Genomic DNA, 27,266 nt, shown 5'->3' with positions numbered 1-27,266 from the left:
GTAATTGACGGGAGCGAGAGGTCATTTCTGCAGCCGAGATTTGAGTCTCGGCCAAACATGTGATGAGGCCGGTCGAGAGTTCAGAGAACTCATCGAGAGAGGACTTTGAGGATGGGGGAGTGAGTGAAGTGTCGGGATGGAGCACGGCCAAGAGCTGAGAGAGGAGGCAGACAGTGGAAATGCATGAGAATCATGGGAGCTGGAGCCGACAACAGAGTGGAAAATGTGGTTAGAAGTAGAGCTGCGGCTAACTGTTATTTTCATTATCGATTAGCTGATGAACACATCGACTTTACACTTGAAGATCTGTTTAATCACTTTGGTGAGAGCTAATACTCAATCTGTTGTAATAGTGTAACGTCTTCTGTGGCTCTGGAGGAGCTTTGTTGAGTCTCAGAATAAATACGAGATGTCACTCAGCGGGAACATCTGCGCTTGGGCTCGGAGACTTGAACTTTTTAATGGAAAGTCTGGATAACAAACGGGGGATGTAGAGTTTCAAAGATGTGAAGGCTCTCACGCTGCATTCACATGCTCCTCGGATGCTCCCATTTCCCGTGTTGGGAAGTCTCGCTTCAGGGTGTGTTCATGAGCTTCTAGGTTACCAACACTGAAGATGTTGGTAACCTGATGTTGGAAACAAAGTTCTGCTGGCCATATGTGAGCTGATTGTAACATGGCGTGAAAAATGAGGCCTTCCCCCTCTGTCTTGGTCGCCTATACAAGCCTATGGACGATTTCTTTAAGTTGTGTAATGCTGCTGGACTCAAAGGATGTGACTTACTGCTCAATGTGAGTGCCTCATCTCAGTGCCTCTCTCCGCTCTACTAACTAGGACCAGAGAGAGGCAATAGCTAACGTTAGTTTAGAGATGGAGTAATAAAAACTAACGACCGGCTTCAAGCACAACAAAGGAGCTCCACAGAGCCCCTTTAAAGAGCCATAAAATAGTGAAAATACAGATTACAGTTTCAAATTGTCTTCAAATAGCTGGTTTTGTCCAGCAAATTACATGTTGCATTATCCAGGATGAAGCCCACTGATTTACATGATCTTGACTTTTCCTTGAGCACCACAGTGTGAGCAAATACCAGCTTGATAATGAGACATCTCCATTTGCCACCTAACACAATTTTTCAGTGTTTGTGATTAACGATGAATAAATTGGATCCTCTGAAGAGCTTCTGTCCCTCGGCATGCTGCTCCTTTGACATTTGTGAACATGAACAGGACTGTCTCAAGCGTAAACTGGAGCTGATCCAGTGGTAATAAATAGAGATCTGGTCTGAGATGTGAAAAAGGCTTTATAGCAGCGGTGAATAATCAGTAAAAGTGTTGCTGCTTTCCTCTGGATTTCCATTTGGAAGGCGAAAAGCCAAAATGCTTCAAATCCACTTAAGAGAAAGTAACCAGATATTCAGTGTTTGGCATTTTGGAAACACAGTATCTGTCACTTTTTATATCACTGTTGAAGGAAAAGTTTATACACAAAGTGAGTAATATTTTCAGTGTCTGTCTCAGTTTTCAAAGAGCTGAATTCACCTTTTCTGAGTGGAACAAGTATTTTCCAATCTGCTGAAAAGAGTGTGGAGTGCCAGGTCAGGAAGTGAAGCAAGACATCATGAGGTCGACATTTGTGGTTTTGAGTGAATTACTGCTGCAACAAAAATAATAAAAAAATTGGTACACACATTCATGTTCCCTGAACCTTTCATCTAGCGCCATCATCAGGTCAAAATTGTAATTTCTTATTTTAAAAAAATACCTGCAGAACTAAACTAAGGACATTTCCATCAGCCTCAGCATGTTAAAGGAACAGAAAGTCCCCATCTGCTGCAGGTGAGAGTGCTGCAACACTGTTCTGCTGTGACCATCCAGAAATGTTTTGTGGACGACAAAACTTCACCTGACTTTCCATCAGCATTGGGGGTGAACTATTCCTTTAGTATGTGGTGGCCACAGTGAATCAACCTGCTAAACATCAGCATGTTAATCTGCTGACATTAGCATTTAGCTAAAAGCATCCACTGTGCCTAAATACAGCCACACAGAGACGTTAGCATAGCTGTGAACTTTTAGTCTTGTTGCTTGATAAATAACTGTTAAAAAATGTAAAAAGTGATGTCACGGGATAGCTAAGTTGCATTGTGGGTAATGTAGGAACCAGGCTTTGAAAAGGAAGAATGCACAGAATAAAGCAGGTGATATCTGTTTCTGCTGTATCCATTTTGATCATGCTTTTAGACCAGTGTACTGCTTTTCAAAACGCCTACATTACCCACGATGCAACTTCCCCTACTGAGTGATATCATTGGGGGAATTTATCAGATCACATGCGGCTTTCTCTGGAGCCACAAAAGGCTTTATACTCCTTTTTTTCACATATGCAGTAGTAACCACACTTACAGTAAATGTGAAAACATTGGTGGAGTTACCCTTTAATGTTCTTCCATCTAGTAATCTCGCAGCTCTTGTTAGAAATCCTCACAACCCTCCTGAGAACAATGACAACTTTAAAGCTCAGAGATTGTCATTTTTAACACCTGTTGTGGTCAGTCAATGACTAAGCACACACGTTTCAGCACTGCAATGGTTAATTTATTAAAAAAAGGTTGATGTTTGGTCATGAAGACAAGTTTTTGCAACCAAAACATCGACCTTTCTTAATAAATTTGATTCCCTGCACCACAAATACATTACATCATTTGAAAACCTCCGTTACCTGTGATGCAGCTGACATATTCATAGCAAAAAGGCGTACAAGAGACCTCTTTATTGAATTTATTAAGTTGTATTCAGACACTCAAAACTTATCAGCCCATCACTAGTAATGCTGTTTTACATCATTAAAATTCATTGAGCTGTAAGAGAGACCACCAGTAAGGTTAATTATGCTACCTGCTTATAGCTGTAGGTTAGCAAGTCCAATACAGTCCGTCATATAAAATCGAAGGGCAGTCATTAATTAAAACATGATCAACACTGTGCAATGCAATAAAAGTTCCTTTCAAACATGACCATGGACCATTTCTGAAGAAAAGTAACAAGACACCAGAGAGGGATTTTGTTAATAACACTACATATACCTAAAAAGACCACCACTGCTTAACATTTGACCTGTTTGTGACGAGGTCGAGGATGAAATTTTGAAAAAAAAAGAAGAAAAAGAAAAGAAAAAGCAGACCTATATTGAACTGTACAATTGTTCGGAGTCTCTAGATAATTTCCTGGTGAGCTCGTGAGCTCTGCAAGCTGTACTAAAGGAGGAAGAAGACAACATTGCAACATTGCACCCTATAACAACATTAGAGTATATTTTTTTTTCCACAGACTCGTGACAATGGGTAGTAGTCCAATTTTCTGCGTGTGTGCCGTCTGAACTCTACTCTAAAAACAATCCCCCATTTGATTTGAGATCCCCCCAAATTGATGCCGGTTGACTTACTGGCCTGAAACAGAAACAGAGCGGATCAACAAAGACGAGAAATCTAACACAGAACGAGTCGTATGTTCGAGTCTTTGCAAGACGACTCGAAAAGCAGGATGTTCCACAGTTTTCAGGTTTCCTGGTGATCTTCTTTTCCACGTGAAGCCGTTATCAGTGTCAGAATTTAACACGAGACTTCTGCGATGGACATGAAAGCATTTGTTAAATAGCAAAGCCGAATTTTAAAATCCCGTCATGTTGGCCTGAAGGTGTCGGCTCCGGATCTTCTCGCAGTTCCAAAACTTGTTATTCAAGCCCGTATCGCTCTACAGATGGTTGCACACGATGGGAAGCCAGATGTGTATCGACTATTACTCTTGTATTTTCCAACGTTTCCATAAACCGGACAGTACCAAATTCATTCTCTGCACTTTCCTTTAGGAGCCTCGGATGGTGACGTCTTCTTGTGTAACAGATGTGAGGAGGGAGGGATTCTTGCTTTGCACAACAGTCCTTCGATGGAAACAAATTTGGTTTCTCTTCTGATTGTGAGCATAAGTTAACCCGCACACAAAGAGTATTACAGGCAACATTGTACGCATCGCACGTCGAGCCTGTGAAGTGACACATGAAGCTACACCTTCTCATCAGCAAATCAAACACGACGCATTCACACGTTCACAGGTCTCTCACTCGCTCATCTTCCTAAAATGTGGGGGGTTAGTCTTGCAACTGAATAAAAGATAAAAATGTGTGTTTTTTTTAGGCGTTGTAGTGATACATGCATCCATTATACTGATATACACTTCTTAAAAAAAGTTTAAAAAAAAAAAAAGAACATCAACAAAATAAAAGGTATTAGAAATGCAGCTATACAGAGTCTTTTAGCTATTCCAGGGGAAGTGAGGTTGACGGTCAGGTCTGACGTCAGGAAGCCAAGGAGCCAGATGTCCAGATGTTGTTCAGCTGAGAGGGAGGAGGGGGGGCAGAAGGGTGGGGTGTGTGTGTGTGCGTGTGTGTGTGTGTGTGTGTGTGTGTGGAGGGGGGTGGATGAGCAGGAAGAGCTGGGTTAGTTACTGCAGCAGGGACGGCTGGTGGGCTGAGCCGTCTCTGTCAGGTCCACTCCCCGGTTCCGCCCGCTGCTGGCTCCGGCTGCTTGAGGCTCGTTCTTGGGTAGCTTCTTTGCTGCAATGACACGGCAACAAGATCAGTGATGATGTCACGATAAATAACCAGACACCAAAATGTGTTCTTCAGAGTTGTTTCACACTAAAGCTTCTCTGTTTTAATGTGTAAATTACATGTTATGAAGTTATTTTTTTCTTTGTGTGTAAAGACATCTGGCCCCTCCAGCACCATCCACCATATTACAACACATATACTGTCCTGTAATACAGCAAATGTATTTAGTTTCCAAATATCGGTTATCGGTCTCCTTGATTACTAATTATCAGTATGAAAAAAGATATCAGTCGATCCCTAATCCAGAATTTCGTGTTCTCTCAAACTGAATTGTAAGTCTTCTTTCAATTTCAATAAGCCAGGAGATAAGAAGTTAAAAAAAAGTAAATAAGTCCTACTAACTTAATTAGTTGTGTAATTGTGTTGCTGTCCTGTGGGGTTTTAATAAGAATGAGCTTGAGACTTTAATAGACGTCTGAACATCAGTAAAGATTGATCTGGAACTCTGCATTTTAGATCAAAACAATCAAATGTAACGAACTGATTTAGATCTAATACTTCAAAAGAAGTCACAGGTTTGTAAACGCTCTGTGGCACAAGTGTACATAATCAACCCGGCTTTACCCCTCGCAGATATGGGCTCGTCAATGTGCAGTCATTTGATAACATTTACAACTGACCCTGTTCCCAGTCTGCAGTGTTCATTACAAAAAGAAATGATTTACATTTTGACCTTTGACCTCTTAAACCCCCAAAACTGGTGACAAATCTATGACGTTCTCTGGGACACTGACACCCCTGAATCAACTGTTACCAGTCAGGACAGTATGAACTTGTAATGTGTCACTCTGTTGCTTCTGCTGCACCTACTGAGGCTTGTTAAACTTAACTTGCTGTTCAAACAGAACTGAATGCATGTTTTGGATGTGTGAAGGAGGCATGTTCAAACCCAACACAGGGTGTTAAATTGCTCTTTAAAGATGCTTTGTAAATAACCCTTTATGAGATATTAGCACAGAGGAATGAAACATAACATGCACACCTGGTTCACGGCCACATGGGAGTTTTTAAGCACAGTCTGTGCTTGGTAAGTCATGCAACATAAGTGAAAACAACTGTGTGGGTGGCGTGTGGGTGTGAAGTAGTTTTAATTTTTTAATAATGTGCTGAGCAAAATCATCAGCGCTCTCTAGTGGACAAACTCTCTGCTGGCATCACTGCCTCTACACCTCGGATCACAGTTTACATTGTGAGCTGAGCGGCCTTATTCTGCAAGAACTCTATGATTGCTTTATGGAAGAAATACAGCGCGTCCTTCAAATGCAAATGGAGTTAAGGCTGGCAGATGTAAGGCCACAGTGTCCTTTAGACAAGCTGAGAGGCTTCATAAGCCTCCGCCTATACTCTACATGAGATGGTCTCACTTTACTGAGATCACAACAGCATTTCGGACAAGGTCTGACCACCAGGAAGTTTTCTAAAAAGAGTAACAAGTACATTATGGGCTGCAACATTTAAATTCAACACACAATGGACTAACTGGTGATCAACATACCAGCTGAATAGTAAAGATTTCTTCCAATTTATGTGTAAACCTGTAAAATGAATTCCAGTTGGAGGCTGATAAACACAACCACGTCTTTTACTGTCGCTCAAAGGCAACATAATCCACATCTGTCCACATCTGCTCAGGAAATCGGTGTATCAGACCTCTAACGGTAGGGTAGGAGATATTATAGGTTCAATGTGGAAGTCTGAGAAACTTACCAATGGCCATGAATATCTCGTTCACGTTCATAGAGGTCTTCGCTGATGTTTCCATAAAAAGCAAGCTGTTATCGTCTGCGTACGACTGTGCATCCTGTGAAAGTGAAACAAACATTAGGAAGTCATTATTTAACGAGACATAAAGTACCTCACAGCTGGTTAGACAAAAATGTAAACATGGAGGAAGCAAAGCAGGTATGTTCCAAGTAGAAGACAAGATCAGGCAGAGACTCTATGATTCTGTCAACATGCGGTATAAATAATAATCTGCGAATGCTTTATGTAACCTGACACAACATCCGGCAGTTAATTAACGAGGGTCTAAAGAAACACAAACCTGGAAGTCCAGTGCTCTCTTGTTTGCGAGATCAGCCTTGTTCCCAGCCAGAGCTATTACAATATTTGGACTGGCTTGTCTCTGAAGCTCTTTAACCCAGTTCTTCGCCCGTACAAATGACTCCTGGCAAACAAAACAGGGAGGGGTTGGGGAAAGTGGGGGAGGGGTGACTCAGTTAGTGAAATTAACAATAAGATCCATGTGATGGACAGATGAGGGCAACAGGCGTGCTCCCGTGATGTCTGGTGAGGCTTTGGCTCATCTTCTGATCAAGGCCCAGAAGAGAAAAAATAATGCTTTTCATGAAATGTCAAAGAAATAAAAATGTGTCTTCAGCTTAGGTGGAGTTAAAGCAGCATTTTGTACAATATGCTATATTACAGATAATGTACAGTGATAACATTTTTTAAATGTGGGCTACGTGTGTGTTCTGTCCTCTTCTGTTTCTGTTAAAAAGGCTTCTGTTTAAAAGATTATCTGATGTAACAAAAGTTATTTTAGAAAGGCGAGCATTGATTGAGTGTTTCGATCCGTTCACAGTATTTCTAAAGCACTTAGACCTGCTGCTTTATAATCAAAAAAGACATTAAAGTCTCACTTTCTACAATCTGGCTGCTGGCTTTTCCACTGACGAGCGTTCATAGTCAATAATAATGTTGACATTACTAACCCTAACCCGTCCTCATTTATTTTTGTGTCTACCTTTCTACACAAATAATTAACCACAGTCTATTTTTCGGGTCCAATTTATATAAAGAATACAAATAAATGATCCGTCTTAAAGGCAGCTGTTTTAATGTTTAGCCTGTGAACAGCAGACATTAAAAGACTACAGCCCTGTTTCCACTGTGCCATCCGGTTTAGTCCACTTTGGGATGGTTATTTTTGCGTTTCCATTGTCAAAAGTTATGGATGGTACCAAAAGAACTGTCTGTACCATCCTGTATTTTTGTCACCCTCTTGTCGACGTTCCTTGCACACCGATCCCGAACTAAAATGTGGATTTAGAGCACTGCAGACCATGTGATATTATGCTGTCAGTCGGGCAGTAATGTACAGTACAGGTCGCAGTGTGTCAGTTAATTAATGCGGCAGCTTATTAAGAGATAAGAACAATCTCCCCTGTTGTTTTCCAACTGATGGATATGTGAACGTCGTTACCCCGAAGCCGGCCAGTAACAATTCCTCCTACATTTAAGGGGACTGTCTGTAGTGGAAACGGTAGTTACCAGGGGTTACGCAGGGAGTGGGTTGACTCATTTTCGGTCTCTTATAGGTATACATTGTCTACAAAGCCCTGTTGTTGAGTGATGATGACTGATCTCTTAATTTGTCAGCACCCCAAAATAGATTCTGTTCCTGGCTTGATGGAAAGCCCCACTATCTCCTCATCACTGGCAGAAACAGCTACAGTTGGCAAGAACAGGCACCTGACTCACCTCATTTGTGATATCATACACCACGATGGCTGCCTGGGCACCTCTGTAGTACATGGGAGCCAGACTGTGGTAGCGCTCCTGACCAGCTGTGTCCCAGATTTCAAACTTGACTGTTGTGTCGTCCAAACATACCGTCTGAGTCAGAAAGGCAGCTGTACGGGCACAAAGCAGAGGAGCCGGTGACAACTGGGCCTGAAGCTACTGAGCGACACCAAATGTGTTTCTGTGAAGGTGATAATTTAAGAGCAGTGCTGGAGACAACACACACACACACACACACACACACACACACACACACACACACACACAGAGGAGGATTATCTGGTTGACTTAGTCCACATTTGGACTAAGTCTGGCCCCAGTAATATTAAACATGCTTCATGTTGAACATCCAAGATCTGGATGGGAGCTGAGGCATGAAGCAGGGTGGAAGTCACACAAACACATTTTTTAACCTTTACTTCCTCCGCCAAGGAGGTTATGTTTTCGCCCATATGCGTTTGTTGGTTGGTTGGTTTGTCAGCAGGATTACACAGAAACTACTGAACTGATTTCAACAAAACTTGGATGGAGGATGAGTCTTGGCCCAGGACAGACCCCATTAACTTTTGGTGCAAGTCTGAATAAAGGGATGGATCCATGTAATTTTTTCTTACTTTCCTGAACATTGTGAGATACTGTTTGATTAACATTTTTGTAAATTTTTCAGGAAGTAATGCATGGATCATGATGAGAAAATTAGCCGTATTTAGCTGGCTGGTATCTTTGAGTGAGTCGAGTTTGATGCAGATCCAAATGAAAATCTATTTTTCTTCCACAACACGATGGAGATTATGATTCCACCTGTATTGTTTTGTTTCCAAATTAAATGCTTAAATTATGGTGAGGCAGTTATGGGTGGTTTAAAATGAAGAGTGATGCAGTGCTATCGAGTTTGAGACTGGACTAGGCTTGATTTAACTAAAGGGGAGTGTTGGGCTTATGAGATTTGCACTCTACTGAGTGCCATTCTGGTTCACCCTGGGAGGCTTCACTGACATCAATAGTTTATAGGAACACCATGTTCACATTTAGTCAGTTACAGGCAATCACACCTAGAAACTGTCCAGTACAACTTCAGTTTCACCTTTCTGGGGATCGCAACGGGTCACAAACCTTCAGGCTGTCACTGAATGTACCCATTTCTCATTTTTTTGTCACTTTATTGTGCATATTACCACACACTGACTCAGGTTCAGGTTATTTTGTTTGTAACCACAGGTAGATTTGGTTAGCAGGTCATTTGTCTTGACACAATTTTTACAAATAACACAAAGTACTTGAGGCTCCATTAATCAGGGCTCAGGAGAGAAGTTATAATAATAATAATAATAATAATAGAAGAAAACACTGAAATAAATAACCAGTAAATAAGGTAGGATTCATACTGGACAGATAACCTGAGGTGTAACTTTAACTGCACCTTGCCTTGTTCGTGCCTAATCGTTTTCAGTGGCCTAAGGTGAGTCTGAAAATAGCAATAAAATGAAACGGATACCTCGATATAATCATATGATATCCACTAAGCGTCATGTTTGCCTAGAAGTGTAAGATTACATCGATGATAATGGAAACTAAGAGCAAATGTCCAGAAATTCATCTGATTATTCCTCCAGTTCCTGTTGGTCTGTTTCTCAAAGTCACAGACACAATCCTCCAACTTCAGTCATAAATTAAAAATCTATCTCATAATTTCAGTTTATATTTTATTATTTATTTTCTGACCAGGAACTATGACTCTATATGTTTGGATCCTCTATGGTGATATTATTCAATGCTTATTCCACTGTGTGATTCACTGGAAGTCTCTCCTTGCAATGAAGTCTTACAAGAAGGTAAGGAAAGCATGTCAGTAACACGTAGAGTTACAAAGATTCATCGATTAACTAATAAGTTATCATCTTTTAAAGTTATCTATTCAACTATTTTGATAATCGATTAACTTTGAGTTAAAACTTGAGTAAAACTATGACGGTAAACTGAACATCTTTAGGTTGTGAACAAAACATTTGAGGACGTCGTCTTACGCTCTGGGAAACACTGATCAACACTATAGACCAACAACTTGGTGCATCTTTTGCAGGCCTGTTCACAGAAAAAAATAAAAAGCAACAACACGGCCTAATGAAGATACATACCTCCGATTGTGCTCTCTTGGAATTCGTGAAACTGTCCCTTAACGAAACGAAGTACGAGACTCGACTTCCCCACGGCTGACTCTCCTAAAAGCACAAGTTTGAACTGGCAGATCTTGTTGCCTGCGTTCGGCCCATTGGGTCGTGTGGCTCCGCCTCTACTTGCCATGTCACACTGTCCGGTCTCTCCCTCTGGACGCTGACGTACTGCGATGAACTGTCGAGAATACCTGAGCAGGAGAGAGAAGAGAGAGCAAAGTGTCAGAGTCACATAAATACAATCTTAATCAGTGACGGGATAATTATGGTGAAAACTGAAATGTACACGTGCACTGTGTTTATTTTATTTTTGTCATTTTATTATATGAAACTAAGAATCACAATTACAACAAGAAAAGCACCAACTGTTGATTTCTTAAATATTTAGCTGTAGCTTTTGGAAGCTGTAGCAAATAATACATAACTGATAATGTATTTTCTCTACAGCTGCAGTGAGCAGTCGATTAACTGAGAAAGAAGGACTCAAAAGAAAAATAATTTGAGTCTTTTTTTAGTCAAAAATGTCAAACACTTTCCGGTTCCAGCTTCAATAATAGAAGGATTTGCTGCTTTACTTTGATTTATGATGGTAAATGACGAGTCTTTGGGTTTTTGGGACTGTTGGTTGGACAAAAGAAGCAATTTGAAGACGTCACAGTGAAATTGTGATGAGAATATTTCATAATTTTTTTTACATTTGAGAATCGAAAAGATTTATCATGAAGATAATTAGCAGAGTAATCAATAATGACAGTGATCATTTGTTGCAGCCCCAATTTTCTCTGTAGATCAATGAGCCTAAAACATTGTGTTCATAGCACAGAGAACATGACAACTGTATTTGTTTTTTAAAAATATGCAAAAGGCCTGACGGATTCCTGCATCAAACGCTCAGGAATCTTAATGTTATAGTTTAATGCCGTGGATAACAATCAACTGTGCAAAACCAGGAGGCCAAGGTGTCCCTGGAGATAAATTAACACGGAGGGAAATTTACTTTAGTTCAATTCACAGTGAGTCAACACAAGTTTCACATTACCAGCCACACTGTGTTTCCTCTCCAAACAATAGCTGGTTGCTTGCCATAACGAGCCGCGCAAATAAGTGTAACAGGTATGGCAAAGACATACAAAGGTTTGGCGGATACTTTAATCACACACGAAAGCACCTGAACCTCTCACTTGCGCCAATTTACAGGCAAAGTATGCAGGACTTGTTGGCTGCTGATCGTAAACACACCATTCAAAAGGTGGCGTTGGCAATCCTGAGAGAAATAGTTGATCGTTGAGTTTCGTGGCCGGATCGTCAGCCCACCAACACAAACCGTGTGTGCATGACGCCCAGATATATGATACGTTATTGCTTCACACTCATTTATTTATACTAAACATGATTTCTTTGATACATTGCCAGCGATGATTGAGAGGGATTATGTTTTTTTTAAGACTGTGCACACAATCCTGCAAAGTATACATTTAACTACAGCTTCTAAAAAGATGACAAAAAGTTGAATAACTGGTTTCAAAATCTGCAACAACAAACCTCTGGCAGCTCCTGCTCGTAGCTTTAGGTTATACAAGGCAGAGCATCACAAAGTGGGATTAGTATGACACGAGTCTGGGCACATAGGTGGGGCAATGATCCAGAGCCAAGTCACATTACAGTTTTTCTATCTGCCGGTCTGGACATTTAAGGTGAATAACAACACCAAACCACATTAACAAAGACAACAGCAGACTCTCTCTGTGACTCAGACATTTCTCTTGTCAACACAAAGTATCAGTCCAAGAATAATTACTGTCAACTTCGTCGAAAATCGCGTTACGACACACAGTTCACCACAAATAACCTGTTATGTTGTTGTTGACTGGCTCGAATTAGCAGAGCAACGACTGCTAGCGTTAGCAACACAGCTACCTGGTAACTTCCAAAACGTCTAGCCCCATAAACAAATCTGTGCCTGTGGAGAAAGCATGTTTTTAACCTGTCAAAACATTTAGTTTCAACGCGGGTGGAAGCTTTACACACTCGATCTGACATTTTATGTAACGTTTGAGAATGCCAACACACAGATGATGCAGTTTTGGGTGTGTACAGCTAGTGACAGCTAGCTAACCTTAGCTGCATGACGTTAATTTAGTGAGCTGCCCTGTCAATCAAGTGGACTAAACACAAAGCCTCGGATGTTTGGGATATTAAACGTGGGTTAACGTTAATGTAGTAATGGGCTAAACGCGACGACCGATCCGGATTCACCAGCCGAACAGCGTTAACTCGCTGTGCTAACTAGCTTGGCCCTTCTAGTGTCGGGCTAGCTAACGTTAGCTAGCCACATAATAGACACTGGCTACCCTCAGCGAGCGAACGTTGTTTAGCTGTGGCCGCATCGGGAGGAGCCCTCCGGATAGCCATTAGCTTCGCGAGCTAACGCTAATATCAGCTACTCACCCAGCAAATAGAGGAAGCTAGTCAATGTAAACGGTGTCTCCGGGATAATGTCTGCGGCTCCTCACGGTGTGTCGATAAACCAGCCAGCTGCCGTAACGTTAGATTTCATAAGGCTCCGCGATGTCCCTCTCCCACTTCTTTCAACTTCCCTTTTCGCATTGTACGAACGATGATGACAGATCGTATGACTGGAATTGACAATCCGCCTACGTTGTGGCGCGACGGACCAATCACGTGCCAGGATTCATTCCCAATTTACCCAAACTACAAAACACAGAAATAAACTGAACTTCAACAACATGCAACTGTTCATACATTTTTATGTTTGTTTTTTTTTTACTTTCATTTTTTGCCTGTATTAATGAATACTGCATACATTTTGGCAAAGGTGTTTATTTGTTTTTCTTTTAAATGTAATACACTGTGTTTATCACAGACAGACAGATACAACTTTTATTGTTATGCACCATTAAACTACTTTTTTTTCATCCCACTGTATGAATCTCATGTTATCAGGCTTTCATTCTGTGGTCCTGGATGAGTTTATTTTATTGTATTATTATTGTATTTTTTTAAAATCATTTTTCATTTCATTTATCTCTATTTTTGCTAATAGCCCAAATACAGTGCCTATAAAAAGTATTCACCCCCTTGGATGTCTTCACCTTTTACTGCTTTTATAAATGGAATCATGGTCAATATAATTTGTGAAAAAAAAAATTACAAAAAAACACTCTTTAATGTCAAAGTGAGAACAGATTTCTACAAAGTAATGCCAATAAATCAAAAATATATAATATAACAAATATCGGAAACTGTATTCATCACAATAAGTTAACCCTCATGCAACTGATAAAAGACCACATTTACTAACAAAAATAAAAGTTCCATGTCAAAAACTGCCATAAAAATACTTTATATTAATTATATGGAAAACAAATGTTTTGTGTTATTTTGTACAGTGGCATCATGTAAATAAACTGGTATTTAACAGGTTAAAATCCTGAAAATGAATAAATATTTGGTAGTTATTATCAGGACTGATATGTTTCAATGTTGGTTGAAAAATGTGACCTACTGAAGGTTGAAATTAATATAAAAAATATAGTATTTTTATGACATGGAACATGTTTTTGTATTAAATGTTGTCTAAGTAAATTTCTTTATTCAGAGATTTTGATTTCCACAGTCACACTCAAAAGTATTTTTGTGCCGGTTCCAATAAAATCCTGTTGGATTCCTGTAAATTTACCTTGAAAAATCATATTGTTCTTACTTTTATTGGATCTTATGTATATTTTAAACTTCTTGATACATTTTTTTTTAAACAATAATGAGTTATAGGACTCTTATCTCTTATTCTAAATCTTACTTGACTATGATGGATTCATGGAAAATCATGTTAAGGCAGCTAACTACAAACACATAGTTTCAGATTTACAATTAGCTAATTAAAAACTGCTCTCTGTCTGATAATCAGCTTATTTCAGGCTGATTTTATAAATATTTCAGATTTTTTTAAAAATACCTGAACGACGCGAAGTGACACGATCTGGCGTGACCGTCGACATGTTGCTAGGCAACAGGACTCAAACAGGTGCAGGCTAACTGAAGGAGAAGTTGGTGCCGTGAGCCTGAAAACTGTTAGAAACTTTCCCAGTTAGATAAAAAAAGATAAAACTTCCTCTGCTGCTGCTGATACTCGTGGATTCAAGATGAGTCTGACTGACGGAAACACCAGCTCTCACCGGCTGACACATACTGACACAAGTCCGGACGTACCGACGGTGAGCGACTGCTAAGATAGCTAGCTAAGCTAACTTTGCGTTAGCTTAGCGTTAGCTCCTCCTGTGAGGTTGAGTCAGGAGCTGAATAAACATTTGTCTTATTATTAGTTGACAGGATACTGTGTGTTTTTTTCTTTCTTTCTTTAACACCAGGCTGGGAAACTGATACCTGAAGGAGACAGGGTGAAGTCCTGTTTACAAGAAGAGGCCAGGGTAAGTCCAGTTTCTATATGCAGTGGTGGAATGTACATTTACTCAAGTACTGTACTTAAGTACAATTTGAGGTACAAATATTGTACTTACTGCATTTAAATTCATTTAATAACTTTAGTTACTTGTTACCTTTCAGTTACATGCTGCATTAGAGCCAAATGAGTGCATGTTTAAATTAACTTATTTATAGCAACAGTCAGAAAACAAAACATTAATTACAATAATCAGGAAGAGGCTGAATAGTATCGACCCATAGTATACAGTGTATACATACATGTACATTTATTTATAATTTACTTGTAGTTATGATACTTAAGTACATTTTTTTTGCTAGGAAATTACTTTAATTCTTAACTACATTTACATTTTTTGGCATTTAGCAGATGCTTTTGTCCAAAGCAACTTACAGTAATTCATACATGCATTCATACACTGATGGCGGAGGCTGCCTAAGGACACTTTGACATGCAGACCAGGGGAACTGAACCAGCGACCTTCCGATAACAAGACACTGGCTCTACCCCTGAGCCACAGCCGCCAAGATACATTAAGACTTTAACTCGAGTATGACTTGACACCACTGCCTATATATGCAATAGGCCAGTCCGTTTTATCTCTGGGTGCTTTGGCCCAACTGAACGTATGAATATAAATTGGAGCCACAGGCAGCTTTGGAAAAATGTAAAGGTGCACACGTTCACGCTCTGATGTATCAGCATCTCCGCTGTTCAGCCCTCCACCCCGCCGGCGATAAGGAAATTCCGCAGCAGCATCCAGCCGGAGCCGGGGGCGATCAGAGTGCACCAGGGGAAGGCGAATGATCCAGATGTTGCCAGCGCCCTCGTTCATGGCATCAGCACCAAATGTTCCCTCCGTGTGAGTACAGCCTCAGCACACACACACACACACACACACACACACACACACACCTCGTGGGTCAATACGGAGGGTTTTAACTGCCCCAGATTTTGTGGGTTGATGTATTTTTAGATCATTGACAATAAATCATTTATTACTCTGCTTGGTGATGAGGTTTATATCTTACTTAGATCGAGCACCAACATTTTAACATTTCTTCATGCTCCTGATTAATCACATTATGCTTATCCATAATGCATCGTTTTTGGTGCCGCTAATGGATCAATTTAAGGAAACAAGATCAGTCACAGTTTAACTGTAGTGAAGTCAGTGTGTGTTTTATGTTTTAGGTAGTGGGTGCTAATATAAAATGCGGGTTTTGATGACACGCACCCAGAATATGGATATAAGTTCTTTGTTTTAATGTAATGCCAACAGGCCAGAAGCTTGTTAAATCCCCCCCAGAAGACCTTGTTCCAGCAGAGGTTACACGAACTCAGTGAAGCAGTGTACGCCTCCAGTCAAAAAGGGCCAGTCGGCAGGTCCCATGATCAGCGTGTGGGACTTCCCACTTGGTGTAACGACAAAACTACGTATGGTGTGGAAAATGTTAGTGGTAAGTTCACCATCAAATAAGGTCATGACTTTTAAAGAAGAAATTAGGCTTAAGTCTGAAGAGGCACAAATATCACAAACATGCAAATATTTATCTTTATATTAATCTTTTACCAAAATGTGCAGATTAAAAAAAATCGTATGTTTTACGTTTCTTAATACTGAGTCTCCTCTAGTTTGAATGTGTCACCTTCCTTTCTGTCCAGGTGTGGATGTGGGTGAGATTATTAACCCTCCAAAAACAGCAGAGGAACTGGAGAGGGAAACTCAGGATGGACACGATGCTTACATTCGTAGCCACAATGCCTATCTTGTTGGTAAAAAGAAAAATATATATTGCACAAGGCCTTAACTGTTATTACCAACTGTCTATCAATCTATGAATCAATCTTGGTGATCATTTTGAAATGTGATGCCTTGCTCTTCTCCAGGTGAGCGGATTGACAGGAAGTACAACTGGAGCCACTGCAGTAGAGACAGCAGGTTTGGGATCATCACACCTCATTTCAATGACGGCCGCAATCTTGGAAAAACTCTCCACTGGCTGGGGGAAACGCAGAAGTAAGTGCTGCAATAAATGAGCTGAAGTGTTTTCGTTGATATTTTCCATTAAAATTTGTATATACATGTATGTATGTGTATGATTTTGCCACAGGTTTTACAATCCAAACGCTGTTTGGAAGAGATCTGGGAACAGGGAAAAGATGGCGCAACAACTTGGCACAACGATTAATGTGTAAGTGTCAGTCACACTTCCTCTGACCAGTAATGTGACTCTGTATATACAGTATGTTACTAACTTCTGTTTAACTTCATTCTCTCATTAATCTCATCTTTTCAGGAGAGGAAAGACCTTGAATATTCCACCAGATCAAACCTTTGGGAGTTTCTTACCACCAGATGAATTTGGTACAGTTTATGTAAAAATGATCATTCTTGGGTTTTATATTGGAACATGTGTGAGCAGATACAGCGTGTCCTTTTTGTTCCAGTCATGAGACGTTTTTCCTGCTTCCTGCGCAGGTGTTGGAGAGCTAATCCACTCCACTGAGCCGGGTCAGTATGTGAGAGGCAGAGATCAACAGCGCGGTCTAGTGAACGCAGTGCGACACCACCTGAAGAAGGTCAACTTCCAGAACTTCCCCTCCCTGCTGGAGGCGTTCAGACATTATGACAAGGTAGGACTGGTTTCACTTCAGGCTGCGTGACACTTCGAACCACCTTCCTGACTTGCTATACTTTTAACCTGCTGATTATTCAACCCATTCAATTTAAAGTAACCTGAAAAAGTACAGTTAGAAAGTATACAAAGTCAACATACCATGATTTTATAAACACATCTTCTCATGTCAAAGAATAATCAAAGAAATCAGACCAAAGTCATTTGCCCGTTGTCCATTTAGGCCCTAACAGACATTATTAATTCCACTCGGGCAGTCTCACACAAAACATGCTGTAGTCGTGAACCTTTCCATATATATCTGTTTCCATAAATAACTAGAACGGCAAGGGGATGATTGACAAAGAGGACCTGCAGGCAGTGTGCCGTCAGTTCCAGCTGGGTGTCAGCGGGCCGGTCCTGGACGACCTGATGGACTACTGTGACGCGGACAAGGACGGACTTATCGACTTCCTGGAGTTTGCTAACTTTCTCAACTGGAAGGACAAGATGCCCATCAAGAGTCGAGAGCAACGCATTCTGACAAACGGTCAGTTAAATGGACTGTCATGTACACATTTCGTTAGTAAGAGGCTTATACAACTGCTCTGCTTTTTGTATTTCAGTCTTAAACAACATCAGAATTTGGCAATACAAGACTTAAAATGCTACTTAAGATTTTTGGATGATGTGGACTTTTTGTGCGGAGGGATATTTTCTGTAGCACTTTCTATTTATGTTGTCTCCAGAGCGTCAGACCAGCTCAGCTCCAGCCAGCACAGAGAGGAGGCCTTTGTCAGAATCTGCTGATTCTGAAGTGCGTCCTGTCTCTCAGGCCTTAATTAAACCTGAGGACCTGGAGCCTGTTGAGCCAGGCAGCTCGTTGAAAACCCTTAGGACCCTGAGGCGACCCAGGGCAGTCCCAGAGCACTTCATGACCTCCTCCTCCCTCATCGGGGCTGTCAATGATAAATTTACATCAAGTAAGTCAGAAATAGTGTGTACTGGAGAAAAGGGCAGAGGTTAAAGGTGAAATAACCAAGAACAGCAATACTCAGACTCATATAGACATACTATCTTACATGAGTAAGCCTGTTTGAGGACATCGTCTGCTTTTGACTGATATAAGTAGTTTTATAAGCACCAGTTTAACATATTTGTACTCAATGACTCCCATCTCCTAAACATGCTCACTCATTACGTGGTCTTTCTTTAGACAGTCGTACCTGTGGGATCCCGTCCGTGCGCACCGACCTTCCAGCTCCGCGCTTAAAGAGAGTCAGTGACAAAACCAGCTACGGTAAAACGACAGCTCGAGATCTTCTGCATCCATCAGTTCACGCCCTCCAGGGTGTTCATGAAGAACACTTCTTCTGTCCTCGCACCAAGAAGGAGGTACGCACAACATCAGCAGAGGTGTACCTGAATTACATACATGAGTGAATACTCACAGTTAAAAGTACAGACCCACAGCAGATGCGGTTTATGGAAAATACTATTATAAATATTTAAATGTGGTATGACAAATATCAGTTTTAAAGATGACCTGTGTATTTTTTAATTCACGTAATGTTAGAGAAGACTTCTATTCACTATTCACTGTTCATTTATGTTACGTCTGCTGTTTTTGGTTCCTGCAGATCATTGAAATTACGGAAACTAAGATTTAAATGTTTTAGCCGATACATACACCACATTCATTGGCAGACTTGTTGTCCAGAGTCTCTTCCTATTTTCTGTGATGCTACTGAGATATGAAACATCTTTTTATCATTCAAGCCTTTTGTTCAAGGTTGAATGCACGGGTAATTTCTCAGCTTAATATAGTTGACAGTCTTTCCTGTTTAATGCTCTATTAAATATTCAAAACGCCTCTGAATGTCACTGACTTCATTCAAATTTCAACTCGAATTTTTTAAATAGCGTCCGCTTTTGACAAATATGGTATGAGACTGAATCAATACTGAATCAGTTCTCTGTGATCCATCTCTGCATGACTCTGTCATTCCTCTCTAGTTGTTTATCTGTTGTTTTGTCTGACTGACTTTCTGACTGTTTCATAATCATTCTTTTTCTAGATTAAGTCTCCTGGGGCTGCAGTATGGCCTCAGTGCAGTGAGATAAATAAGAAAACTTGACTTGACTCCCTCTTCTTCACAGATTGCAGACATCTTCAGGAATGTGGGTGTGAATATTTCTGAGGAGGTGTTTGAGGAGGCCTGGAAGTTGGCGTCCATGAGGCATCCGGCAGGGGAGGTTTGTGTCGAGGTTTTCCGTAACGTACTCAAGGAAATAAAAGCGATGTAACACTCAAGATGTGTTTACCGGCATAGTGTTTCCTCATTACAGTCAAGGTGAAAACTTTGTCGCTCCAAGATGTTTTAGTGTAATGAGATACTGATGATGATTTCTGCAGCACAAAATGTCTGACAATATTTTCATGTCATGTAGAAGTCAACAATCATCTGAAGTACCTGGTAGTTGTGCCATCATGAAGTCTCTTTAAACTGTCTTTGTTCTGGCCCAAATATTAAGACCCATTTGCTGTCAGTCAGAAAACATTTCTTTTTAAAGTACAAACCCACAGTGGAGAATGTTCTGCATGTGAGGCTGAATGGCATGAAAAGAAAGTGAGTTTTGTTTATAGTTTATCAGCCTGCACAACAAACATTAGTGGTCAACACAAGAAACAATATTTATTGATACCACCACAAATTCAGAGATAAACATGTCAGTAAACAAAAGGCTTTTTTTTAAATGTCAAATTATGGAGAATCAATTTCCTATTGAGATGAAAAATACAATTTCATGCACAGAAACAGCTCATTTGTTAACATGTCAACATGTCACCTTTTTCTTTTGTTGGAAGCGACATGTCATATTTTGTTTGTACACCTAAGCTGCTGTGAAATGTTGATTGCTTTGGACTTAATAACAGCCGATGTGACTGTTTCTATTCTGGTGAAAGACCCGAGTAAATCCAGAGAGATACCTTCTCCGTACCTTATCATTTGTTCTGTCAGAGTATTAGATTTGATTTACAAGCGTATTTGTCTTGTAATTCTATTAATCAGCCTTAAAATAGGAGTCTGACAGAGATACCACAATTAATTTATGGCTTCCTGGAGCTGAGACACATGTTGACATGCAAGCAGACATGCAGACTCTCAAAGAGGTATGAAGAATTGTTTGCAATCTGTTTCGCTAACAAGATTAATGAAACAGGTTGGCGCGCCGCCTCGACTGATCCACATGTCAGAACATTACAAAACAGTGAAATAACTAACAAAAAAACCATTAGCTTTTTGTATATTCACCACTTGCTTTTGTTTTCTTGTTAATTTCCATTAAACTGAGTGATGCACAGGCGTGGTAAATTGTTTAATGTGCTCTCACCATATCCATGAGCATATTGACATGTGCTAAGCTAACCGCACTCATTTAATCTCATTACGACTCTGCGAGATGCTCCACTGGAACCAAAAAACCCCCACGCAAACTTCCAGGACCACATATTACTATGCAGCAAAAATTAGAATAATCCTCAGCGCATTTCATTATGCATGAATTAGCAGCCGCTAATGACAGAATCCTCTCTGTTTGTCAGATATGTTGTCAACATTAATAATATTGCAGCAAGCTTTAACAGAATGGGATGACACGCAGCATTCACGAGCCTGTCAGACGTGATGCCTTTGACAAGTGACACGATTCTGGCAGTAACCGCCGGCTCAGACGCAGGCTGAATTTGAGTTAAACGGTTGGAGAATGTTTTTTTACTCTAATTTGTTGCTTTTGCTTGAAGCGATGCAGTACAACTTACTTTCTCTTGGTATAAGACTAGTGTTGAGATCTCCGGTTGATCCATAAACTACTTTCTTTGAAAACCATGTACCAGAACATACGCACCCTCCTACTTGCTATGGAAAATGGATTATCTTGTTGCCTGTTGCTTGATATCACAAGTACCACAACACTAATATATTCAGTCTCTTATGTTTCATTAATCACGTGCAGAGAATTCAGTCATGGAAAACAAGGACTTCACTTTTAATGCTAATGCAGTCGGCTGTTACATCAGCCTTTTGATGTTGAAGCTAGAAAATGTTGCAAACATAGGAACTGTACCAAACGTATTGAGGGTCTTCTTTTTAAACCTTGACTGTATATTTAGTGACAGTAATATGGTTGATAGTTACTTAAATTCACTCAACGCCACTTTTGTTTTTGCTCCAGTTTTTCACAAGTTGAAGTAAAAGATTTTTTCTCTGCACACAAGTTATTTCTCCCGAAATGTGCCGTTATATCACACAATGCCGCAGATGTCGCAACTTTTGAAGGAGCGCGCAATTTGCATGCTGACAGCACGAATGTCCACCTGTGTTGTTGCCCCCGAAAGTTTCGTAGTACCTGGAGGGAGGAAGACGAAAATATACACAATGCTGGGGAACCTCAGTGGGTACCCATTTATGCATGTTCAGAAAGGCATAGATATAAATAAGGATTGTGAGTGGGAATAAATTAAAGGGTCAAGGGTTCAGTTTGGTGCTACAATCAAGCAATTTATTGATGCAACAAATTTGAAAGATTTAAAACAAACTCAGCAGTTCAGGGTCACTGTTCATTCTTGACCTTGGAATAAGAAGTTCGACAAAAAAAAGGTCCAGTTTTCAGCTTTTTCTGGAACTTTAAGCCAAATCTCATGGTCTTCATCAGTGGATAGTTTTCTTAGTTGTCATCACCTGACCTACATTAAGTACAGAACATCGAACATGAAAACAGTGACCATATACAGGCAGCTGTGCTCACGTGATCAAAGCTCCACCTTACCTGTAAGTCAAAGACAACTGAGCAAACTCCATCAGCAGAGGAAGACTGTGAGATGTAGTAGAAAGCTCTGGGAAAAAAACAAATACATGGACCTACCTGGAGTGAAGTTTTTATTGTTCTTTGCAACATGCTCAACAGATATTTTCAGCAGGTTTAAAAGTCTTCCTCCAGCAGCCTCATAACTGTTTATATACTGTGTCAAAGCTAAAAATACCTGGTGGTATTCAGCAGGTTAGGAGGAGGAGGTGTACAGTATGCTGTGTAACTAAAATCCCTGGAGTAGCTCTTTAAAGGCAACTGAGGAAAACTTCAAGTAGGAGGGCGGGTTCATGTATAAAAAGTTCTGAGGTCTTCAGTCTTCTGTTGAGTTTCAGTGTTGTGGCTTCGGGTCCCGTTTCATGTGATGCCAATAGACAGTCAGTCTCACTAATCTGCTGCTCACTTTGTCTGTGGTCCAGTTTCAAGTTGTCTTTCAGAGATAAGTAAATTAAGCCAACAGCAACGTCCCAGTTTGTCCTGATGACAGACAAATTGTCTTGCCGCATCAAGTAAAAATCACTCAGCCGCTTTCCAGTGCCAGTGCCAAATGGTTGCCACCGTCCAGTCGTGAGAGGCTCCTCTCGTCAGCTCTTTGTGGAACCTGGAAAAGAAAAGAGCCAGAGGAGTTTTAACAGGGCTAAATCATGCATACCCGGTGCTGCAGAAGCACCCTGAAGTGTATTCAAAGTCGTGGAGAGAAAAACTAATCTCAACTCAAACTAAGTTCTGCTTCTTTTCTCACCTTGAAAACAATGAGGTGAGGATTCTGAGAAATGGCTTTCTTATCCTGCCAAGCTCCCCGTTTTCTAGCCTTTGGGATAACATTTGAAGTGTAACGGGCTTTCTAAGACCTGAGACAATAGGAAAGAGAGTCTGGCTAACTAGATAGGTGGGCATTAGGTAGAAACACTCACACCATGAGGTCCAGCAACTAACTGGATTACTGATTGGAAATGGAAAGAGGCTTTGACTTTTACACACTGAGTTAAATTATTCCCCCTTTTCTGTTACAGCAGCAAATCATATCAGCGGTTCTTCTGAAGTGACGCAGAAACAGAATCATACAGAATCAGAACTGGTTTCTTGAGGTAAATAACACTGCTGGCCACAGAGCCACAATAATGCTTGCATGATAATTAGCATTGTCTCTCGCTCGCCTTTGATTTATTCTTCCAGGCGGTGCCATCATTAATATTTCTTACTTTAAAGTGCATCAGAAGTCCTCAGTGGAATAAATATGCCATTTTCAGCGTTTTCCCCAAACGAGGCATTAAATATTAGATGAACTCTCATCCACCCACACGTGACTCTCTGGAACAATTCTCTAAAACTATCCCTTCACGTATATTTGAAAAGTCTTTTAACTCGCCACCATCAGCTGTGGCTTTGTTACCCACCCAACAAAAACAGACGTGCCATATGTTGGAAAGCCTGCAGGTAACTTTGAGCTTTTGCCAACATATAATTATCTCTCTAAGTAAATATTTGTACCTTTTTAATTGTGATTCAGCACGCTCTATGAAAGAGAAATAAACCAAACAGAGATGTTGGCGCATAATGTCTGAGCAAATTAATGATCAGAAATAAGATTTATGAAAAAAGAGGCAGCGCACAATTCATGAAATGTTTTGAACGAGTCAGAGCTGACTGAGGGAAGAGCTGAGTGTCATCCATACTTTTAGATGCATGTTTGTGATGTGTGCACATTATGAGCCGAGTCCTTACTCATAGACTGCCGTCACTATTTTCTTCTGTGGGTCGCCATCTTCACTCGGGGCCACGTTGAAGATCTTTATGCCCTCGGGGTCATCGGGGCCTTCAAGCGTTGACAGGATCCAAAACCTCAAGACGACGTGGCAGAACTTCCTACCTGTCAGGAGAAAGGCAGAGAGCAGAGAGCGTCCAGCAGATGAGTTAGCATTGGAGATAGCAATAGCTACAACAGACACACAGAACTTCACAATATGTAATGTTTTTTAACTTGTGATTAAATCTGTGACCTGTGTGAACTTTTTTGGCTTATTCCGAAAAAGACAATATTCTTCCCAAGATGTTTTCGTGGCTACTGAAAATTAATATTCCGCTAATATTCCTGTTTACATGCAGCCGTGTAAACGCCAATTAACGTGCCCTAACGTGCCATTTTGTGTCCTGGCCTTACAATATGCAGACTTGTCCTTCTTTGCTTCAACCACCTTCTTGAAATTGTCTACAAGCAGCTGCGTCTCTCCTTCCAATGAGAGTTTGCTGGCGTTTCTTTTGGGCCGTGTGTGGCAAGCTGCAGTAAAACCCCAACTGAGACTTATTTTCCAAATGTGTTGTATACACGTCCGAAGAATCCTCATAAAACCCAAATCATATTGAGACATCCCACATCTCTTGATCGGAAAAATAAAGCTGCAACGATTGAATCGATTAATCGATTAGTTGTCAACTATAACACTGAATTATCTGTTTGATTAATTTTTACTCCAGCTTCTTAAATGTGAATATTTCCTGGTTTCTTTCCTCTTCCGACAGTAAACTGAATATCTGTGATTTGTGGACCAAGAGACATTTGAGGACGTCATGTTGGACTTTGCGAAACACAGATCGACATTTTCTGACATTTTATAGACCTACAGATAACAACTAATCAGTTAATTGACAGAATGAGGCCTCATTCAGAATATTTATTATATTAAATTTGAAATATTATCAACCTCTGAATATTAGTGTGCATGTAAACGTAGTGAGAGCGACTGCAGCTCTGACACTGAGGCCGAGCGCGGACGGTTTTATGACCTTTGACTAACAGCATCTATTTCATAACGTACGCTCAGACTTGGCAGTCGAGCAGCTCAGGTTGTAAAAGACCTCGACCGAGCAGAAGCCAACTCGGGTCCTGAAATCACTTTTGTCACTCAGTGTTCTCAGTGTGTAATCGCACCACAACTCACCATATTGATCAAAGACGACAGACACGTCTTCCGGCAGCATAAATACAATATCCTCCATCGTGACAGCGAGCTGCTGCCTCTGAGCGTCGGTGAGAGACCTGCACCTCGTCTCCACATATTCAATCATCTGAAATGACAAAAGAGATCATCCTGATTAATCCTGTTCCCAACCGAACCCTTTCAGTGAGTTTGGACCTACATTTTTGGAGGATTTATTCAAGTGTTCAACTGTTAGGCTGCTTTGAAGAAGAGGTTTCAGGAGAATAATCTGTTCCAGTTTGTGTGTGCGTGATGTGTTGTTACCTCTCTGGACACTATTCCCACCAGCCTGTGGTATCTGCCACTGGACAGCAAGTCGGAGACGTGGACCAGAGCCTGGGATGGGAGAGGAACATCAAGGTGATTTATTGTCCTGCATCACGGTGGATGATGTCAGTCTACCTGCTCTTTTAATGTGACTGTTAACTGCATTCAAACCAGACCGGGAAGGTTTGTGTTTGTCTTAACATCCTGTCATGTGATCGAAAGCTCCAACCAAACAGACCCTGAGCTGAGATTATTGCTTTCTCATCAGGATTTTGTGTAATATGGGTTAATATACAGTGTCTGACCTCTGTAAAACCTCTTGTTTACAATGCAAAACCTCATTTGTTTACATCTAAACACAGTCAATACACCAAACCTCCACCTCACACGTCTCCCAGCTGTCAGTCACTGCTGCAGCATCAGTGAGCAGGTGTGTTGCTGCTCATTTACCTGCTTCACTCCACTGTGAAACTCCTCAGAGTTCAGGTCCAACTCAAAGAACAGTCTGATGAGATACATGGTGAATCTACACCGGAACCACGTGATCGGGTCCGGGATGCCGACCACGGAGATAGCGGCCTGACCCTCGGGGCGCCCCGGCGGCTGTGAGCCGAACAGTCTGTGTTTCTGACCGGCGAACACGAACCTTCGCCGGCACAGCCTGCGACCCTGAGCTCCATGCTCCGCGGTGAAAGGACGCGCAGGACGCACACACACCCCCGCCCACCGCCGGTGAGCTGCCGGCTCCTTGCCGCAGGTCGGGCCCTTCTTCCAGGGGCAGAGTCCGGGTGAGCGCGCCGCGAGGCCGCCGAGCTCCCGGCGCGCAGCGAGGCTGCTGATGCGCTGCATCACAGCGGGCAGGACGCTGCGGTACCGCCGGCGTCTGATCCACGGACCCGGGCTGGACCAGCCACCATTGACTCAGTTGCCTTTGGTAACCTTACGCAACTCACCCCATGCTGTACCCATAATGCTTATCGCGCTGTACACACGCGACTGCTGCCTTCAGGTACAGTTGGAAATGCCGGAAATTCCCAAAACTCATACTCGAGTAAAAGTAAAGAAATTGTGTTCAAATATTCATCTACATCGGTGAAAGTGAAAGTCACCCATACATAAATTACTGAAGTATATTTAATATCAGATACATTAAGTATCAAAAGTACAAGTAAATTATAAATATTTAAATGTATGTATATACTGTAAACTGGGTTGACTGATTATTTTTGGGGATTATTTGAACTTTTTAAATCCAATCGTTGATAAAATAATTAAGTTAAAAACCCACCACACTGGCTCTGATGCAGCATGTCATCTACAGAGTGACTAGTAGGCCTAACTACAATTATCAAATAAATGTAGTGAAGTAAAAACTACAATACTTGCCTCCAAAATGTAGAATGGAAGTAGAACATAGCAGAAAATGGAAATACTTAGTTACATCCCATCGCTGCTTGTCGGTATCAGTGTTGACAGTAAATTAATTTCAAAATGTGTTGCTTTGGCTCTGAGGCAGCATTCAAAGCTATCAAATAAATGTAGTGGAGGAAAAGTACAATACTTGCCTCCAAAATGTAGTCAGTGGAAGCATAAAGTAGCAGAAATGGAAATACTCAAGTAAAGTACAAGTACCTCAATTTGTACTTGAGCGAACATACTTAATTACATTCCAACACTGACAGGATGAGTCTTATTCTACAATTTATG

General features: G+C 40.9%; 3 protein-coding genes across 4 annotated transcripts; 1 reads left to right on the top strand and 2 right to left on the bottom strand.

The window, feature by feature from the left end:
• Positions 1-2,767: 2,767 nt before the first annotated feature.
• On the bottom strand, positions 2,768-13,026 carry rab5ab (RAB5A, member RAS oncogene family, b). Its single transcript, XM_073485217.1, has 6 exons — positions 12,814-13,026; positions 10,330-10,556; positions 8,153-8,304; positions 6,714-6,836; positions 6,377-6,470; positions 2,768-4,612 (listed from the first exon to the last, which is right to left on the bottom strand). Exons 2-6 carry the CDS (start codon positions 10,493-10,495, stop codon positions 4,497-4,499), a joined length of 651 nt encoding a protein of 216 aa, XP_073341318.1. The 5' UTR covers positions 10,496-10,556; positions 12,814-13,026; the 3' UTR covers positions 2,768-4,496.
• Positions 13,027-14,528: 1,502 nt separating this feature from the next.
• Positions 14,529-19,752, top strand: efhb (EF-hand domain family, member B). The gene is made up of 13 exons (XM_073484682.1): positions 14,529-14,600; positions 14,754-14,813; positions 15,546-15,689; positions 16,110-16,287; positions 16,493-16,603; positions 16,718-16,847; positions 16,942-17,022; positions 17,128-17,195; positions 17,310-17,464; positions 17,788-17,995; positions 18,195-18,428; positions 18,662-18,840; positions 19,606-19,752. Exons 1-13 carry the CDS (start codon positions 14,529-14,531, stop codon positions 19,750-19,752), a joined length of 1,767 nt encoding a protein of 588 aa, XP_073340783.1.
• Positions 19,753-21,970: 2,218 nt separating this feature from the next.
• On the bottom strand, positions 21,971-26,530 carry LOC141012246 (m-AAA protease-interacting protein 1, mitochondrial). Of its 2 annotated transcripts, XR_012180373.1 has the most exons (6): positions 26,010-26,530; positions 25,557-25,628; positions 25,254-25,380; positions 24,040-24,184; positions 22,276-22,915; positions 21,971-22,192 (listed from the first exon to the last, which is right to left on the bottom strand). XR_012180373.1 is itself a non-coding variant. In XM_073485680.1 (5 exons), exons 1-5 carry the CDS (start codon positions 26,406-26,408, stop codon positions 22,831-22,833), a joined length of 828 nt encoding a protein of 275 aa, XP_073341781.1. In that variant the 5' UTR covers positions 26,409-26,530; the 3' UTR covers positions 21,971-22,830. The 2 variants fall into 2 exon arrangements, 1 of the variants encoding a protein (XP_073341781.1); XM_073485680.1 differs by having other exon boundaries at positions 21,971-22,915.
• Positions 26,531-27,266: the final 736 nt, after the last annotated feature.

This window comes from Pagrus major, chromosome 17 (assembly GCF_040436345.1).
Source record: "Pagrus major chromosome 17, Pma_NU_1.0".
Classification (NCBI taxonomy): domain Eukaryota; kingdom Metazoa; phylum Chordata; class Actinopteri; order Spariformes; family Sparidae; genus Pagrus; species Pagrus major.
Note: the sequence above shows the minus strand (reverse complement) of the source record. Positions and strands in the feature narration are given on the sequence as shown.

What these genes read in the sequence shown, in the direction of transcription:
- efhb (XM_073484682.1), top strand. Translation starts at nt 14,529, where the DNA reads ATGAGTCTGACTGACGGAAACACCAGCTCTCACCGGCTGACACATACT. An exon ending in GCACCAAATGTTCCCTCCGT is followed by an intron (nt 15,690 to 16,109) that starts GTGAGTACAGCC and finishes TAATGCCAACAG; the next exon opens with GCCAGAAGCTTGTTAAATCC. An exon ending in CCACAATGCCTATCTTGTTG is followed by an intron (nt 16,604 to 16,717) that starts GTAAAAAGAAAA and finishes GCTCTTCTCCAG; the next exon opens with GTGAGCGGATTGACAGGAAG.
- rab5ab (XM_073485217.1), bottom strand. Translation starts at nt 10,495, where the DNA reads ATGGCAAGTAGAGGCGGAGCCACACGACCCAATGGGCCGAACGCAGGC. An exon ending in TGTATGATATCACAAATGAG is followed by an intron (nt 6,837 to 8,152) that starts GTGAGTCAGGTG and finishes TTTGTTTGCCAG; the next exon opens with GAGTCATTTGTACGGGCGAA. An exon ending in AGAGAGCACTGGACTTCCAG is followed by an intron (nt 6,471 to 6,713) that starts GTTTGTGTTTCT and finishes TCACTTTCACAG; the next exon opens with GATGCACAGTCGTACGCAGA.
- LOC141012246 (XM_073485680.1), bottom strand. Translation starts at nt 26,408, where the DNA reads ATGCAGCGCATCAGCAGCCTCGCTGCGCGCCGGGAGCTCGGCGGCCTC. An exon ending in TGTCGTCTTTGATCAATATG is followed by an intron (nt 24,185 to 25,253) that starts GTGAGTTGTGGT and finishes TTCTCCTGACAG; the next exon opens with GTAGGAAGTTCTGCCACGTC. An exon ending in ATAGTGACGGCAGTCTATGA is followed by an intron (nt 22,916 to 24,039) that starts GTAAGGACTCGG and finishes TTTCTTTTCCAG; the next exon opens with GTTCCACAAAGAGCTGACGA.